The following is a 19,353-nucleotide window of genomic DNA, read 5'->3' on the forward strand; positions in this document are numbered from 1 at the left end:
TCATAGTTGATTTTGATTTTTATCTTGTAGTATTATTATGATCACCTCTTCAGAGAAAATCATGGTATTTTTAAACTCTTTCTCACAAAATAAAGATAGATATTCAACAGTTGACCGTAAACTTACTATTTGCTTACGATTTGATTGTTACTTGAGTCAAGTGTAAATGTCAAAATTTTTTTGTCGATCGCATCGCATTTGCAAGTTCAACAAAGCCTTTCGATGAGCGAGATGCCATACTCATTTATGTGACAATTGCACGATATTTAACAAAACAGATTTATATTGTGAAAAAGAAAGACCTCTTGACCATCTTAAGTAAAAGATAAGAATTCATCATTCCTTTTCTTCTTGGCGCTGGATCAAAATTAACTTTAGAAATATATGTCAGGTTCTCACGATAGTCAGAAACCTGAAACTAAACAATTTATCGGCCTGTTCTGTGACGTCACCTCACTGTGGTAGACAAGGTGTTGATCATGGAAAAAGATAATTTGAGATCTATTTTTCATTCATTTGCGTACATCTTGTAAAATCTCGATTACTTGAGAGGTGATGACAACACCTGGATACACGTACAGATATATATGACTTTAACCACAGAGTTATTACCTCTTGAAACAAGCGATATCGAGTACTATTCAATATAGCTATACGTTTTAGTTCAAGTTCAACACATGTGTCGTTCGATACCTCGGCTCAGCCATTTAACTCCGATTAGAATCCAATGGAGTAAACGCACTCCAAAGCAGGCAGCATTTCCTTAATCGTGGTAACATGGTTTCACAAAACTGTCCAGAAACATGAATCTGTATCTTGAAGCTGGATATTGCCAATATCACAGATTGTAACAAATGACCAATAGTAAATCTATTTTATTTTATTTTAGGTGTACAGTCAAGCTACACGAAAACAAAAATGGCAGTCACTGAAATACTGTCGGTACTGACACTGTATTCTCCAGACGGTCGCCAGTCAGTTATGAGTGCACTAGAGTTTTATAAGGTACTGTATTGTTATAAATTCTCAAAATGACTCTTCTGGTTCATTTACTTCTGCATACATATCTATTGAATCTTTACTGTCTGCCTGCCTTTCTGTGTGCCCGTCTAATGGACGTATACACGTACATGCTTGCATATGATATGAAATGAAATGATATGAAATGATATGTATGTATGTATGTATGTATGTATGTATGTATGTATGTATGTATGTATGTATGTATGTATGTATGTATGTATGTATGTATGTATGTATGTATGTATGTATGTATGTATGTATGTATGTATGTATGTATGCATGCATGCATGCATGCATGCATGCATGCATGCATCTATCTATCTATCTATCTATCTATCTATCTATCTATCTATCTGTGTGTATGTATATATGTATCTATGTATGTAGAGTTCTGTATATGTTTATAAAAATTCTGTTTAAGTCTTGGGGCTTCAAAGATTATTAAGTTATGCTTTCAAACCGTTTCGTTTCTACTTTCGGTTGCTTTTCATTTTTGCTGGAGATTTTTCGAAAGTGCTTAATGTGCATGGGTTTCCATAGGATATCATCGACCTGCCCTATTAACTTTCTTGTATTGAGAAACGAGCTCGTGTTTACAGTCAATAGTGTGCGATGTGTGTCACTGCTTAACAAAATATCGTGCGCGTGTTTTGATGTTTTAGAAAGAAAGAAGTAAGAGGCACAGATTCAGCATCATCATCGAGGAATTAGAAAAGACACAGTCTCCGATGTACAAGTCAAAGTTGCTGGCTTTTGTGAATACCTTGATATGCAAGATCACTGACACTGAGGAGAGATGTCAAACTAGAGACGAATTCATTAAGCTTGGACTTCTTGATATCCTTGACCTTCTGAGTTCGGAAACAAACAAGGAATGTACAGGCTGTACTTCTCAAAAGTAAGTGCCAGGATTCACGTATTGTTCATCTTCTGTCGTAATCCGCAATGCATGGTTTTCCCATAACATCTTATTTAATCCTAATTTTTCATTTTCTGGAATAACGCTATGGTTAGCTCATTTGAACGTTGTGAACTGTGGTAGTGAGTGAAAATATTAAATAATCTTGCCTTGAGAACTTTCACTTTCGGTTGGAGAGGGAATTTACCCAGTATTCTGTTTCACCGAAGATTTCATGCTGTGTTCAAGACGCAAGCTTGTTTTAGAGATTCATGATTCGTCCACATTGATACTTTCACTTTCGGTGAAAGAGGGACTTTGCACGACTTCTTTTCCAGTTATAATTTCATGCGAAGAACTAAAACTAAAGGAGTCGAATATAATGAATTTACGTTCAAGATATTTTGTAGAACTTCATCGTTTTTCTCTGTCGCTTTTTGTCTCCATGACCTTCAGAAATTTAATTCCATTTTATTTTTCAACACTGACATACCAACGTATTGCTTCATCAACTCGTTTCAGAACAAAGTTTCTGGGTTTTTTGCTATTCAAGCATGAGAATGAGTGTTTGCGATTTCATTCTATGCTGCTAGCAGTTACAGGACCTCTCATTGCGTGGCCACTAATGACTCGTACTAGCGGTATTTACCAAACCCATATACCATCACAAAGATGACATTTTTTTATAATTGTTTCATCATATGAGGATCATAATTTCGTATTTCACGGCTGTTATCCAGCATATTTCGCGACTGCTATATGTATAGTCGTCCAGTATATCAACTTGGTAGATTTTGCAATTTTAATCTAAACCGGCAATATAGATTTATTGCTTCAGAATGTTATCTGTAATGGCAACTGTCGTTATAATTCACTGTTACGTATTTTTCATGGACCATGTCAATTATCTATGACATTGCTTATGTGATGGTGTCAGATAAACCTGCCGAAGATTTCATAGGTTCATAGTCTGTTTGAATTTCACGTAAAACAAGTCATCGTTGATGACACAGTCCCCACTTGTTAATCGGTACTTTGATTACAGGTCCTCAAAGAGGATAGAGTCCTCTTCATTAGGTCTGTGATAAAATACTTTTGAATGAATTCGCTTGATACATGTGTGAGTTATGGTTCAGGACATGAAAAAATCGTAACAAATGGTCGCACAGCGGCCATATTGGATCGTATCACAAAACAGATTGACGTGCATATGTATGACATAGGTCAATGTCCTTGTACCAACTTTGAATAAAATCGGTTGAAACGTGCCTGAGTTATGGCTCTGTACATGAAAAAATCGTAATAAAATGGCCGCCTGGCAGCCATATTGGATCGTATCACAAAACAAATTGACATGCATATCTATGACATTGGTCAATGTCCTTGTACCAACTCTGAATAAATCGGTCGAAACATGCCTGAGTAATGGCTCTGTACATGAAAAAATCGTAATAAAATGGCCGCCTGGCGGCCATATTGAATTGTATCACAAACAAATTGATGTGCATATCTATGACATTGGTCAATGTCCTTGTACCAACTTTGAATAAAATCGGTTGGAACATGCCTGAGTTATGGCTCTGTACATGAAAATCGTAATAAAATGGCCGCACAGCGGCCATTTTGGATCGTATCACAAAACAAATTGCCGTGCACAGCTATGACATTTGTCAATAAGCTTGTACCAACTTTGAATAAAATCGGTTGAAACGTGCCTGAGTTATGGCTCTGTACATGAAAAAATCGTAATAAAATGGCCGCCTGGCGGCCATATTGGATCGTATCACAAAACAAATTGACATGCATATCTATGACATTGGTCAATGTCCTTGTACCAACTCTGAATAAAATCGGTCGAAACATGCCTGAGTAATGGCTCTGTAATGAAAAAATCATAATAAAATGGCCGCCTGGCGGCCATATTGGATCGTATCACAAAACAAATTGATGTGCATATCTATGACATTGGTCAATGTCCTTGTACCAACTCTGAATAAAATCGGTCGAAACATGCCTGAGTAATGGCTCTGTACATGAAAAAATCGTAATAAAATGGCCGCCTGGCGGCCATATTGGATCGTATCACAAAACAAATTGACGTGCATCTGTATGACATTGGTCAATGTCCTTGTACCAACTTTGAATAAAATCGGTTGGAACATGCCTGAGTTATGGCCCTGTACATGAAAAAATCGTAATAAAATGGCCGCCTGGCGGCCATATTGGATCGTATCACAAACAAATTGACGTGCATCTGTATGCCATATGAAGTAATCCTTGTATAAAGTTTGAATGAAATCGCTCCAGGCATCTCAGAGATATCTGCGTGAACGGACGGACGGACGGACGCACGCACGGACGGACGCACGCACGGACATGACCAAACCTATAAGTCCCCCCGGACGGTGTCCGTGGGGACTAATAAAGCATTGACATTTCGTCAAACACCAATGACGATAGGCCGAGTAATGAGAGGAAAAAAATCACATTTAGGTGTGAAGCTTGTGCCGCTATTCAACGACAACTGGGCATCTTTGATAGTTACCAAATGCTTGATAACGGAGAAGAATTTGATGAAGTAGATGCAAACGTCAAAGGATCCACAGATGTAGGTAACATGAATTGAACAATTCACAGGAAGTTATTTTGTAATGTCATAGTTGTCGTAATGTATTGTCAAGGAATTCTGCATCCTCCACTTCTCAGATAGACTCTCGAGCTAGGTCACACTCACTGCAGAGTGTATTTTTGCAACCACCTTTGAATGTGATAAACTGTTCAAGGAGCCCTAGATGGAGAAGCAGTGGTTCTTCTGTATTCACTTCACAGGATGACCTACTTTCGCTTTTTCAGAATTGAGAAACTCTGCTGTTTATGGACAAATTAAGTCCAAGTTACATTGCTTTTTCAAACTTCTTACAGGCAGCCCAGTTTTAAGTGGAAACTGAATCTTGATGGAGCGGTTTAAAAATTAGACTACGTATCTTTATGGGTGCAATCCGAATATAAAACGTATTTGGTAACGTGCGATGGAGGGCGCCCGTACTGTGCAACGTATGCAAATAAAATTCCAACATGATTTTAAAATTACCAGCCAGACTAAGTTTTTTTTTTCAATGAAAGTATTTTATGTCAATTGAATGATATGTATGGATGTTTTACTTTAACTAAGAGTTGTGTTCTCTCTGTAGGATAATGGAGACACAAAAACAGCGACAAAAAAATCAAAAGTTGCAATTTATCGAGAACTGTACAACTGTTGGTTTGTAGACGAAATCGATGCCGCCTCTTCCAGCCTTGCAACCGAAGCTGAAGCTGGGGCTGTTTTTAGCGATGGCACAATCATTGATGACATCTGGAAGAGAATAGCAATGGTAAGCTGTGATTTGCAGTCGCACTAAAACAAGGCGCTGCAGTAAGTCAAAATGATATCCGTGGGATATGTTTTCATCCTATGAATGATGTCGTTGTAATTGTAGGTTTTCTCTATCATCCAACGGGCGAGCATCCAATTTCAGAATGAGGTAGACCTAACCATAACAACTTGAGCAATGAGGAATAAAGCCTCGAATCCTCCAATCTCTGATTCTACTCTGACCTCACGCTGGGTCTGGAACCCACCATCCTTCGATCTAAAGTACAATACCGTAGCAAACGGAGAATGATATCTCTTCAGTAAAGTTGAATAACCTCAGTAGATGTAGTTCTGTGGTATATGTGTGTACCTGGAATTTCACCGCGGAAACCATGTTACACTTACACCCACGTTTATATTCCCCTACTCAAGTGTACCATTTAGGTAAGCAGGGTTGTCTTAGCTATAAGTGGGATGATCAAATCATACAATTTAAAACAAAGTCGTCGAAAAAATGTACATATTGCAGGCTATCATAGAAATGATATGGTGACAAATAATTATTTTGTTTGTTTATTTTACAGGGTTGAAATTGATCCGAAACACAAACGTCATCGAATTCATATGATAGTCTTAGTACTTAACAATTTTACGAAAATTAACAGTAAAACACAACTTCGAACATTGTAACTGTTGCGAAGACCTTTTCAGAGTTTGTATGTGTTACTAACCTCTACAATACTAAAAACGTAACTTGTATCACAAGATTCAATCACAGGCTGCACGGTATCCAAAAATGTGGCTGTCACACACCACAGCCTAAAATTTGAAATTAAACTTATCTCTTCTTAAAATGAGTAACCATGGTCTTGTTGCGTTATTATACCAATACGTTCATAAGTATGTAATGTACGAACCATCACATACTTGTTTGATGAAGTGAAAGTCATTAATACAAAACGTACATGTACCTTTAACTTTTTCAAAATCTGTCGAGATTCTTTCATTCCTTCCAGTAGAAATATCTGAATGAAGTTTTTTATTCCAAATTCAACTTGTACAGACAATAGGTATGTTGTTTTCCATCTCATCCTGGCGAGAGAAGACAAGAAGCTGTATTTTATCAATTGTTACACAGTACAAAAAGAACAGAAAATACACCAGAGGTAACAGCTGTTTAATAGAAATTAATTAAATCGACAATTAAAAGTGTATAGGGGAGTTCTTTAGTTTAAAGAAAAATGAAATACCTTTTCTTATCAACAAGTTCAATGAAATAATAGATACTTATCTAAGGAGTGCAGAGGAACATTGTTTTAATTTCATAAGGTTTACAGTTTATGACAGCAGTCGTTAGCTCATTAGCATATTTCTAGTAGAGACCATACACGTATTGACTGGCCTTGGGTGTAACAGAGTACGTTTGTTTCTCTGATACAGGGCCCATAAATCGTTCCAAAAACAGTCTGCTTCATGGGACCGCAGACCGATTGAAGCGACTTTTCAACCCAAGGGCTCGATGGAAAGAAACGATTGCTGATACCCTGATGGCCAGTCAATAAGTATTTTGTAACACACTTTATCGATTTCCTCACTTAGAAATCCATGATTTTTTTCCTGCACCAGGTCTATATCACCGGCGGTGGCAGTCTCTGGACGGGTGGGTACCCACGCTCGTTAGCAGAGTTTGAAATGTACCCCTTTTCCCAGAATTTTTCTCTGAAAAACACCCCCTTTTTTGGGAAAATCTGGGAGAAAATCACAGCGAAAAACACCCCCTTTTTCCGATATCTTGGAGATTTTACCTAAATGTTTGCCAAGACATTTGAATACCATTATTTACCAATTTCAAAGCAAGTGTGCTGACTCTTGGTGAAAAGGAACACATAATACACTAGCTTAGGATGGGTTGACTTTGTGTTTGATGTGCACAGTAACAGACTGCCTTGTTCAATGTATGCTTAGTAACATAATGAAAACTTGAAATACAGTGATCGTTCAATGTTTTGTCTTCACCATATGTTCATCAGTCACACTCATATACAATCACTTTTCTGATCCATTTTGATCTTGTATTAGTTGATGGCTCTTGAGTTATTAGACATCATCCATCATCTGTAGCTGCAAAAACAAAAAAATCCTTTTGTAGTAAAATCACTTGTAGCTAAGGGAAATTTGCCACCAGCTACAACCATTTCTTTCACTGAATTTCAGCAAAGATTGGATAAATAGTACTCTCCTGCTTTCATGTATCTATCTATCTAATACTGCAATATCAACTGTTAATACAACTATATGTACTACAAAACACTACATGTAAATGTCAGTAAAATAAACCGGGTACAATCTACTGAATAGCAGTTAATTCAACTAGAAATACTTCTTAGTACAAAACACCACATGCAACTTTTATTACAATAACCTGAACAGATAATCTACCAAATAAATGACAACCAACCCCACGAGAAATACTACAACTACAAAAAACCTCATGCAAGTGTTAGTACAATCTATAAAATGACAACTGGTTCAACTAGAAATAATGGTAGGCATTCTCATCTTGATTCTCTGACTTGAGTTGACCAGCGATGCCTTACAACTCGTAAGCTAGTAGCTCTATGGACCAAGCTGTGATATCGCAGTGGTGTTGTGGCGTCTATCGAACGCGCTCGGGTCAAGGGTCATCGCCACAGACCTTGGCCCGAGCCCATTCGATAGACGCCACAGCACTGGGCCGCTGCGATATCACAGCCATTATGGACCAAACAGCACAGCTAGCTACATTTTTGCTGCGGATCCGTAGCCCTACCACTCCCTTTGCTGGTTGTGTTGGGGGAGTCGCCCAACACAACCAGCAAAGAGTTAGTTACAACCAGCAAAGAGTAGTTACAATCACCTTCACGATGTGATGTACGGTTCTCCCGGGACGGTTCTGGAGTCCCCCCAACACAACCAGCAAAGAGAGTGGTAGGGCTACGGATCCGCAACAAGCTGTACATTAATTTATTAATTTATGCGTTTCGCTAAGTTTTTGAAAAGACTTACTTGACTCGGAGAACTCACTTTCCAACATTTGAATCACTCCTGGAATCACTGTGTGTACTTCAGGTACACATCCAGAATAACCGCATCTCAAACTGTCATTTTCACTGACAAATTCAATGCAATTTCTGCACAGGTTTTGCATCTCCCGCGAAGAACACCTCTACCATCGGACCGCCATATTGCTAGTCATACAGGAGGTTGTTGTTGGATGTTGAATTAGCTATCTCTCCCCCCCCCCCCCCCCCCGGTAATACAGCGTATCAATTCATAAAACACAAGAACAAAGTTAACCATCACAGGGACGGCCACTGGATTTCTAAACAGCCAGAACATACTAAATTTTAATCGAACTGATTTGAGGGGTGGGCACGTAGTTACAATCACTTTCACGATGTGATGTACGGTTCTCCCGGGACGGTTCTGGATCATGGCTTGGGGGGACCGCTGCTGGGTTTTACTCTCTCGAGTGAGAAAGCGTCTTGGGAGGAGAACCAGACCTGAAAAAGTGCCCCTTTTTCTCGATTTCACGGACCTAGATGTCTCCGTGATTTCCGACTAAAATCACCCCCTTTTCCGCGAAATTTCTAACGAGCGTGCGTACCCGGCTGCTCCGAGACTGCCACCACCGGGGTCTATATCACCGACAACATCGCCTTCTTCGGTTAAGTTTTCCACAGCTTGCTTATCAAGTCACGGTTGTCTTGTTACAGTTGCAAGATTCTTCTGGTAGCTTGCTATTTGCATATACGATAAACTTTTACCACGTGACAGTAAATTGATGAATCGCTACAGAGATTTATGATGAGGTGTGGTGCAGAAAAGAATGATGTCAACATTTTGCGTCAACATTAGGTTTGTGTGGGTTGATATGTCTTGTTTTGTGCACTTTCTATCAGCATCATTTAAGTTTCTGATAGCTTATCGGACATCTCGATAATAGGATTGACAAATGTGATACCCAAGGCAATATTTTCTCATAGTGATAGACGTAGCCTTTTATGACGTATTGTACATAGTATTTTAGAAGTTACTGTGTTACAAAATAAATATTTAAAATGTTCAAGATTGTTCTTGGTTTTGTGCATAGATAACTGATCGTGATATTGAGAGTTTCAAGTAGAATTCAAATTACATTGAATATTTTGTAATGAAGGCTTCTGAAGGAACTTGGTTTTATGATCAGATTATTTAGACGAAAAGGAGTCTTATACATTTAAGTGCAATTTTTCACGTAGAGGTAACTCTGATCCTTTGATGCAGATAAAGAAGAAAATATCTAGCCGAGAAATTGCGATCGCCCTGAATGCGTTTGCCCTACATTATCTAATACTAATAAAACTCTCTTTGTGTTTTCGTTTGCACGGCTGGATATGGACAACGTTTGTTCAAATTCACGAAAGGTCGCCAAAGCAAGACTTTTCACCATATATCATTACCGTTTTACGAAGTACGCCCATAACCATTTACACGAGGCATTCAAATGATTTTCATGGTATATGCAAAACTTTGACAAGGCTGACTTGTGATCAGTAACGTTCATCTGTAACGCGACTCTTCTTGCCCCTCGTTACCGAATGACGGCTAGCTAGGGTCATGCGCTTCTTTGTATACCAATATGTGTTGTCCCTTGTGTCGAGTGTAAATTAACAGCAATCATACCCATCCGTTATCCAAAAATCACAATTTAAAAGCCGTATTACACAGCTATGGTACGGGACACAGCACAACACATCACAAAGTGTAGGTAACACAATCGGAACTAATTTGGGACAATTGGATAGTGAAGTAATGTCGGTTTAATCTGCAAATGTAAGCTCTTTTTTTTCCTTTTAAGTAATACGTTTGTGTTTGTGAGTAATTTGTATATGGCAACATTCAGCTGTAGGTCACCTAACACTTTTGAGAAATTTGAAAAATATGAAGATCCAATTATCCAAATTAGTTCCAACCGTGTTCGGTACATATAATAGAGTCAAAATTGTAAAAGAAAGATCTATTGAACCCTGGTTAAATAACCAAGAAATGATGCCACTATACGTAAAACGATTAAAGCTTCTTTTCGGTGCCAGTGAGTGAGTGCAACACATCAAAAACCACGATACGCTAGGGCCATGACACGCAAAGGTATTTGACCTCCGTCAATGATTCATGTAGTACCCGATATATCGAAAACTAAAGCGGACCAGTAGACGCCTAATGGACATGTTCGCACATGATCTTTATTAATTTAGGGCTTCACCTTGTAGCCAAACGTAAAGTACTCGAGCGTCCGTCGGTTAAAGTGAAGGATGTTGTGAATGAATTTACGGTCATTAAGTATAATACTTGGATTGATTTATAGACCTGGTGAAATGTCTTACACAACATACTTAACGGAAAGCAAAGAAATGCTAAAAGTCACATAATTATGGTAACCTTTCATTGTTTTGTGTGTTTTTGTTTAATGTACTAATTACACATTTTGACATACAACTTAACTGGGTATTCACTTATGCTGTATAGGGAAGAGATCAAGAAACTAGAGTTGAACAGAATTTAGAGGAATTATTGAAATATAAAAATATGCTGTGATAAAGTACCTGACTTTGATAATGTGGCAGTAAAACGACAGATAGATTCGGATTGGCTGATTGGCTACAGGACAAAGGACGCACATTAAATGATTTTTGATAAGATAAATTATGACGTATTGTACCACAATCGGGTGAATCGAAACTTCAGTTTATGAGCACAGTCTGTAAGTGTGGCAAACCTTACTGACGCAAGATCTGATTATTTTAACCATGGCCGAACTGGACGAAAACTCCGGTTTTGGCAGCAAAAATGTTGAAAATTGCGACCCGGAACGCTGCATTCAGTTTCTTGGAGTTCCGAAAGTTGCGAACTACGAGGGAATCCGTACCAGGCTGGACACAAGTACAACAGAGTGGATGGACGTGTTTTTGAAAAAAGGTGGTCTGACAGTACTCACTGAAAATCTGGCCAAATTCGCAGAAAGAAAGTTAGAGAATCAAGATGCTCACCTCTCACTGAAGTGTGTGGATTGTATCAAAGTGGTTCTGAACAAGGGAATAGGAATGAATTACATTGTGAAGGAAGAAAACGGAAACTTGACAGAAAATATCTTGCTCGGTAAGCGACCAGCCGATTTTGCCTAGCAACGGGTAGTCATTGTTTTTTCCCGTGTGCACGGTGCAGTTAGAAGTCAATGTCTTCAGCATTGTTTCGGGTAAAACTTACAAAACATATGTTGAAAAGAATGCCAAGCGATCAACATTTAAAGGGACAAAATTACTATCTTTTGACATTTTGTTAGTTTTCGGTTCATATGAGCAACTATTCATGTTTTTTTCTAATTATCAGATCTCTTTATTACCTACCTACTTGTAAATGCTGCGATGGCATAATTTATTGTAAATACCAGAAATTTTGCCACTGGCATATCAATATGTTGCATCTACACGAAAGGTGTTACTGATGACAGATAGTTCAACATGGTTCAATAGGCAAGACACCATAAATAATTCCTAACATGAAACATAAATAACCGAAATAATCTGAAAAGATAGCAACTTTGTTTCGATAAAATCCTCAGTGGTAACACAAAATATCTAGTGCCTTTTTATCATAATCATTGACGGGGTGGACGGGATATGAGAGGGAGCAAAATGGTGGCCGATCTCGTTATGCAAGGTGCCTCCGACGAAGCATCTCGGAGAGAGCGTTTGGTTTAGTTGTTTTCTTGATATGTTATGTTTTTTAAAATAAAAAACGTAATGTTGTTGTCGTGAAGACATTCAAGACTGATGACTGGTCTTAGGGAATCGAAAAATCACCGTCAATCAAACGGGTGTGGAAAACTAAGCATGGATCCAGGAGTTTCTTAGGGAGCGTTCAGTTGTTATGGCCAGGGGTGGGCCGGCAAAATCCAGGGGGGTCACCTCAAATTTGAAAACTGCAAAGGGGGCTCATGTATTTTTCACACAGCTCAGTGGGGGGGGGGGGGTTCACTTAATTTTCATAAGTATCAGTCCCGTCAAAAACAGTTTCAGTGTTCAGAAATATTCTGGGAGATAAAAATGATTCGTTGCATGATTTCATTCTCTGAAGTTATTCACCTGTAAATCTGAACAAAAGTATAATTATCTGTCACAAGAACATCTTGACTTGACAACCCTGAGGCTTGTCTTATTGTAAATCAAGCTCACTGCACTGAGGGCGATGAACAATTCCTATTACTTACATATTAGAGACATTGCAAGTTTTGTCAGGGAAATTATTTAACAGTTACCTGTACTGAGACTACTAGTACCATGAAAAGTTAAATAATACTTTTAGGTGAAATTCCAATATCATAATTGTTGTCCACATCTGAACTTTTAAATACCTTATTTGAATCAAGTACATTTGTATCAATTATCAAACACCTATAAAAGCACAAATTAATTTAGTTTAGCATTTAAAAAAAATTATTCTTAGTTTTCTCATAGACTCCAATGTATAGTGAATCAACATTTCGGTGAAATTCCAAAATCCAATTTCTTGCACACATATCAACCTTTAACCATCCTAGGCTAAAAAAGTACTTTAAAATGAATTCAAATGTCTATAAATACACAGATTTTGATAGTTTTGTATTGGAAAAAAATTATTCATTTTCCTCATAGACTCCAATGTACAGTGAATCTACATTTTGGTATAATTCCAGAATCCAATTTCTGGCGAACACATCAATCTAATCAAGTACATTGATATCAATAATCGAGAGTACATAAATACATGGGTTTACCTATTTTTGTATTGGAAAAAAATTATTCATACTTTCCTCATAGACTCCCATGTATAGTGGATGAACATTTTCAGTGAACTTGCATAATCAGATTTCTTGTACACATAATATGCACCTTTAACCATCATATTCTAATCAAGTAAAATAATGTTAATTATTGAACATGTGTGTATGCACAAGTATACCAAGTTTTTCATTGGAAAAAAAATTATTCACAATTTTATCATTGACTCCCATGTATAGTGGATGAACATTTTTGGTGAAATTCTAAGGTCAAACTTTTTGTCCGCATGCCAGTTGTAACAACCCTATTTCATTTAAGTACATTTATGTAAATTATCAAATATCTATAAATGCACAGATATAGTTTTGCATTGAAAAAGTATCACATAGATTTCTCATACATGTATGAGAAAATATGTGTGTACGCATGTATGGTGAATCAACATTATCAACAGCTGATTTTTAATTAAATCCAAATATCAAAATTTTGCACACACACGCTTGCGCAAAAATATTGCGATCCACCAGTAATTTCTGTCCAACCCCTTTGAGGGGTAATTTCAAAATTATAGCAAGTCAGAAGGGGAAATCTGATCATTAACACCTTTTGAGTTTTGTAAGGAAGGTCATTTGAAAAATCTAAGCTCTTTTTGGGGGAATTCTATTGCTCCATACCCCCAAGGTGTTTGTGTGTGCAGCTTTACTCAAGCAATGTGTGTGGGGGGGGGGGGGGGTCATGAAATTTTGTCATCTTGAAAGGGGGGTCATCAATTTTTGGTACAATGGGTAGGGGGGGTTCACTTATTTTGACTGATGCGCAGGAAGAATTTGCCGGCCCACCCCGGCCATAATAACTGAACGCTCCCTTAATCCTACTTTGAGTTGGTTCTATAATAAACAATATTGGCTCATCTCCAAATGACTCGTTTACAGTCACTAGTCAACCATGGTAGTAGCTATGAATTATATGAACCAAACAATGCTGGCTCCTCTCCAAATAACTCGTTTACAGTTTACTAGTCGACCATGGCAGTAGCTATCACTAAATTATGTGGTCTAATGGAAACATTCGAACAAAAAATAATATCTATAGTGTATTCTCGCAATTAAAAATCCCATGAGCTAACAAATGTTATGTCCGATGCAATTGCCACTGGACATGTACTTTTCTAGACTACGGTCTAGTAAAAGAGTGGGCAGAAAAATAGAAGTAAGGTATGCACTTGTCTGCATTGGATCATTGTCGATGTTATCACACTGTAACGTTACGTTCAGATGAGATTGTACAACCTTACGGTCTGAAGAACTCAGCCGCGTGCAATTTCAGTAACATACATCACCTTTCTCGCGAGATAGAGTGCTATGTGGGGCCACGCCCGATTTCCGATACTCATTACTCATTTGGTATGCAGCTTCAGATTCCTTACGCGTACACCAGGCGCGTACACTATAAGTGATAAACGTTGATACCGATCTGTGTAGACTGCGATAGTTCAATGTAGCACTGAATCACCTAGCCTGTGTAGATGAGGCCACAGTCACCTGTGTTCTATTCCGCTCTGCGCCTATGTGCCCCATTGACGTGTGTACATATGCCTGACAAGAAGAAAGTCAGGAAACAGAATTCAAAACCACATGATGGCATGGTTCCGCGTTCTTCTTCTCAGGGATATATATACACACGTCTATGGAGTGCATAGGCGCAGAGCGGAATAGAACAGAGGTGACTGTGATTAGGCGGAGTAGCCAATATCCGAAAACCAAGGATCCCTGCCGGCCCTGGCCACCGCTTGGCAACAACGGGACGCCACATGCCACAATTTTAAAGGATAGAGAAACCCTTAATTGGCTTGATTCAAAGCGCCACAGTCCCTCTATCGAGGGACTGTGAAAGCGCAAAGTCGCCTGCATAAAAAGGTTTCTTATGTCATAGAATACCTGAAAAACTATAATGAAGAATATCTGAACCGTTCACTCAGGTTTTTACTTCGTCTGAATACTTTGATTTGTGGAAGCTGCCAGAGTGTTACAGCTTTCTTTGAACTGTACCTGGCGAAGGGTCGCCGTAAGGACGCGGAGGGAGAGTGGAGTCTAAGTGGTTCAAACTGGTAGAGACCGGTTTGAACCGGTAGGCAATCTCAGATTATCACTCTTGTTATATGCCTTTATTGCCTCTCTCATATTGTTCAGAGGGTATTTGTTTAGCTCCATGCTGATATGAACCCGCATTTAACATACTAAAATATTAGCTGTGTTTTCACTGTGATCGCAACTGCTTACAGCTGGGCGTTGCTATGTTCATATACTATAGCTGAGCGAACAGAACCAAAAACACTCCGAAATCAAGAAATTTATGATTTTATGCCTCAGTGCCAGACAAAGTCTTGTTTGTTCACTGTCAATTTTTAGCCATTACACACAACAAGCACAGTTTTACAAAGAACAAAAGAACGAACAAATGAAAATATGCTATGTATTGCTACCGACATGTTCGATCATTCGCAACCATTTTTGTTTTTATATCGTCTTCGCTAAGAGAGAACCCCTGTATGAACGAGTTTCCTGTTGACAAGTTTTTATACCCAGAGAATGCATTGCATTGAGTATAGCTATTAATCAGCAACAAAAATGCAACTACAGCAATGGAAATACACAACACAGAAGATGCACATGTCGTGTGTTCCCGATTAGTACAGTGATACAGAGTACCGGTAGTCATGGTGTTCGTTTAAAGTTCAGTGATAAGCTTACATACCTTTGAAAAATTTTATTCGTACCGCAACAAACTGCACAATAAATTTCAAGTTACGAAGCTGTACTCACTTAACCTGTCACAATTCCTTTCTAAGGTAATTAATTCGGCATATGGGTCGTCTAAGGACATGTGTATTCATGGAGATGAGAAGACTGACTATAGTCAAGATTGCATTCGAAGGTGCTTTAGAAATGGTCACTGCGCAACTCTTCAACATACGTCCATATCACTCGAACACAACGCGATATCGAACAAACTTCATGTAACAACCTCTACGTAGCTTTCCCCTTGCTCTTCCGCCAGAAAAGCCGTTAGGTTGGCTTCAAAAGAAACACATAATTCTGATAGGCACCAGAATGTCACAGCTTTCTTTAATCGATACCCTATCTTTGTTTTCACTTCTCTGTCATCTTGTTCCAACGCTTCGAGTAATGTAACTGACTTCTCATGTTATATAAAGTTGTGTCCCTTCAAAGTAACCATGGGAACTGTTTTGTTAAAGGTCTGCAGTCGCGTGACACAGCAACGAAGATAGCAGTGACTGAAGTGCTGGCGACAATAACAAGCTATTCTGATAAACTACAAGGATACAAATCAGTAATCAATGCGCTGGACGTAAGTAAATTTGGGAAAAGTGTATTATATCGTGATTTAGCGTTCATAGGTCGCTACAATAGTGTTAGAAATAACAATAATGTCAGTAATAATTCTATCGATTGATAATGCAATTAATAACACGTGTCTCCGTATTTTAAAAAGTTTCTGATTTAACCTTTCACATGATAGCTAGTTTTCGGATGGCCCTCTGAACATCAAAGACAGTGAAATATTAAACAGCAATACGAACGAATAATGTTATAAGGTTTCTTATCCCGTTTTCTTTCTTTTATGTGCACGTCAGAGAAATGAGAACCAAGAGCACAGATTCAGCATCATCATTGATGAATTGAAAGCGACAGAGTCTTTGCCGTACAAGTCAGCGTTGCTAATGTTTGTTAATAGCCTAATATGCAAGATCCCTAGCACCTCTGAGAGACGTCAAAGGAAAGAAGATTTCGTCAAGCTTGGAATTCCGAAAATTATTGACCAGTTGAGGTAAGAACGTTTAGAGTTCTTCATATTGGACACGAGTTGAGGTAAGCAATTTAGGAAACAGAGAACAGAAAGATTGGTGCAATGCTTCCTAAAAGGATCAGCGCATATGCGCAAAGGGGTACAAAATATGCGGGGCTTTTGCTCTCACTGCCAAAACTGCCAGTAATTGCTTTGTTCTTAAATCGTGTCGGAGAACATTGCCGTCTCTAATAGAGAAAGTAATTTATGAATATAATTGTGAGATTTATGAAACAGTACATTTCAGTCATTGGAGCTGTATTTTTTGGTATTGCAATCTAGATTTCGCCAATCGCCGCAGTTAAAGGCAACATGACTAGAAATTTCACAAGAGTGACAACTTTGGCTTTTCCATTTCTTTACGATATTTTTACGCCAAATGATAATATTTCGATAAGTAAGCCGCAAGTTATGAGGACTGCTCACGTCGTTTGTTTGAATTTACAGCAAGAAATGTTCATAATGTGCCGTGATCATTTTCAGTCATTAAATAAAAAAACTTTTTTTCCTGGGTCAGGGATGAATATGCGGCTCTTCTCATTCAAGTAGACGTCTTTGAAGAGTTTAAAGTGGATGATGACGGAGAGGGAGAATCGTCTGATGAAGAGGACCAGAACTAAAAGATGTGTTGATGTATTTAACATCAGCTAATAACAGCTACCAGTATATGCAAATCATGAAACAAATTAGTATTCCGCCATTTGCATTCAAGAAATGCCATTGTAAGAAAGCCATTCAGATTATAGCATAAATTTACTCAACCCTTATACTTCTATTTTACTTTTAGAAGTAACAGCTAATCCTACTTGCTTCTGTAATAAATATGGCTAAATGTAGGATTAAATTTTATTTCTTTTTTTGGACCATGATTCCAAAGTATTAATTCCATGGCTTTTCGTATGCCATTAGTTGTAGACTGAGGCACCTCAAAACGTCTTCAGTAATTTTTGTTAAAGTGGGATAGTCACTAGGACAAGATTTGCCAGACTGATCTGTCATTTTTTTCATTGAATTGTTTTAAAGTAACTTTTTAATGATTTTATTGAGAATTTATATTTTCATCTTTGCCTAATCGCCACCCTCTTGATCGCTGTGATGTTTGGCGTGTGTCTTCCTTGAGTTGAAATACAATCAGAATTGTTTATTTTGTGACGTAAGAGTCTTTACCTATTTTTAAATAATATTTTTACCCATTACAGATCAAATGTTAGCATAGTTAGGCAGAACAATTATTGATGCATGCATACGTTACTGGCTCAGTTAGGCAAGACTACGCCTTTACTATCCTACTAAGATAATATTGAAATCGTCACAGCTACTTTTGTAATTATTGGTTGTAAACCCAATTCATTCTTATAGTTTGTTTATCAGGTTTTCGCGCTCGGGGGTAGCGTATCAAGGAATCTGGCTCAAGTCGGTCATAATATACAATGTCCCAGTACAACGTAGATACGTACGCCGTACAGAAAACATTACATGTAGATAAGGGCCCTGTCACACCTTGACTACTTAGCCTTGACTACTTACGCCGACGTATTAAACTTTCTCTAAAACGCTGACTTTCTGAACTAACGATGTATTTTTCAATTTTGGGCGTATACATAGGTTTAAAGTACGTTTTGGATACGCTAGACAGTTATCTCGACGTATTTCAACTCAATAGTAACTTACAAGTTACGTGTGTGAACGTGTTTCAACGAGCGCATAACCTATCTACAACTTATGGCCCAATACGCTGGCATACGTCGAAACGTTTTGTGCGTGCACAAAACTTTTCAACGACCTCGCCGTACTACAACGTATACCGGCGTGCTTCTTACCCATAGCGTATTTGACGTACGCCCAGCGTATTCGCCAATTTTTTCTTATGTTGGTATACGCTAGCTAAATCGTCAAGGTGTGACAAGGCCATACCGTACTGTGCAGAGCGCCCTCTAGCACCTACACCATGCGAGGTAGGGCACGTTGAGCCTCCGAGTTGGTTTTACGTTTGATGGTACATTCCTTAGTAGATTTGCTTTGTCACTTTATTCACTGTGTTGGCTTACCTTAGTGTGTATTGACTTCTTGAAACATGGTGAAACACTGATCAACTTTGCACAACTTCAACTCTGCTTGCAGCCAAATCAGATTAAACGTTCAGTGAAACGTTCTACTGTCTGTACCAACAGATCAAGTTCCGCGCACAATTTTCACCATGCATGGCTGACCCGGGATGGCTGAGTATACACTGTTACATAAAGTTTAGATCTCATGCAAGCGTAAACAAATCTTCATTGGCGGTGCCTTTCATAAAAAGGTAAGAATAGTAGTTTTCCTTTAGATTGCGAAGATCTGTACTTTTAGCAAGACGGAATAGAAATAATCCATTT

The 19,353-nt window shown here is 38.3% G+C and overlaps 2 protein-coding genes across 2 annotated transcripts; both read left to right on the top strand.

Moving 5' to 3' along the window:
• Positions 1 to 869: 869 nt before the first annotated feature.
• On the top strand, positions 870 to 6,417 carry LOC139116795 (formin-F-like). Its single transcript, XM_070679457.1, has 5 exons — positions 870 to 1,005; positions 1,686 to 1,921; positions 4,415 to 4,529; positions 5,113 to 5,295; positions 5,861 to 6,417. Exons 1-5 carry the CDS (start codon positions 919 to 921, stop codon positions 5,864 to 5,866), a joined length of 627 nt encoding a protein of 208 aa, XP_070535558.1. The 5' UTR covers positions 870 to 918; the 3' UTR covers positions 5,867 to 6,417.
• A 4,687-nt stretch (positions 6,418 to 11,104) lies between these two features.
• Positions 11,105 to 17,601, top strand: LOC139117914 (inverted formin-2-like). Its single transcript, XM_070681151.1, has 4 exons — positions 11,105 to 11,453; positions 16,371 to 16,483; positions 16,770 to 16,963; positions 17,499 to 17,601. Exons 1-4 carry the CDS (start codon positions 11,105 to 11,107, stop codon positions 17,599 to 17,601), a joined length of 759 nt encoding a protein of 252 aa, XP_070537252.1.
• Positions 17,602 to 19,353: the final 1,752 nt, after the last annotated feature.

This window comes from Ptychodera flava, chromosome 18 (genome assembly GCF_041260155.1).
Source record: "Ptychodera flava strain L36383 chromosome 18, AS_Pfla_20210202, whole genome shotgun sequence".
Classification (NCBI taxonomy): Eukaryota; Metazoa; Hemichordata; class Enteropneusta; family Ptychoderidae; genus Ptychodera; species Ptychodera flava.

What these genes read in the sequence shown, in the direction of transcription:
- LOC139116795 (XM_070679457.1), top strand. Translation starts at nt 919, where the DNA reads ATGGCAGTCACTGAAATACTGTCGGTACTGACACTGTATTCTCCAGAC. An exon ending in GTGCACTAGAGTTTTATAAG is followed by an intron (nt 1,006 to 1,685) that starts GTACTGTATTGT and finishes TTGATGTTTTAG; the next exon opens with AAAGAAAGAAGTAAGAGGCA. An exon ending in ACAGGCTGTACTTCTCAAAA is followed by an intron (nt 1,922 to 4,414) that starts GTAAGTGCCAGG and finishes AATCACATTTAG; the next exon opens with GTGTGAAGCTTGTGCCGCTA.
- LOC139117914 (XM_070681151.1), top strand. Translation starts at nt 11,105, where the DNA reads ATGGCCGAACTGGACGAAAACTCCGGTTTTGGCAGCAAAAATGTTGAA. An exon ending in GACAGAAAATATCTTGCTCG is followed by an intron (nt 11,454 to 16,370) that starts GTAAGCGACCAG and finishes GTTTTGTTAAAG; the next exon opens with GTCTGCAGTCGCGTGACACA. An exon ending in AAAATTATTGACCAGTTGAG is followed by an intron (nt 16,964 to 17,498) that starts GTAAGAACGTTT and finishes TTCCTGGGTCAG; the next exon opens with GGATGAATATGCGGCTCTTC.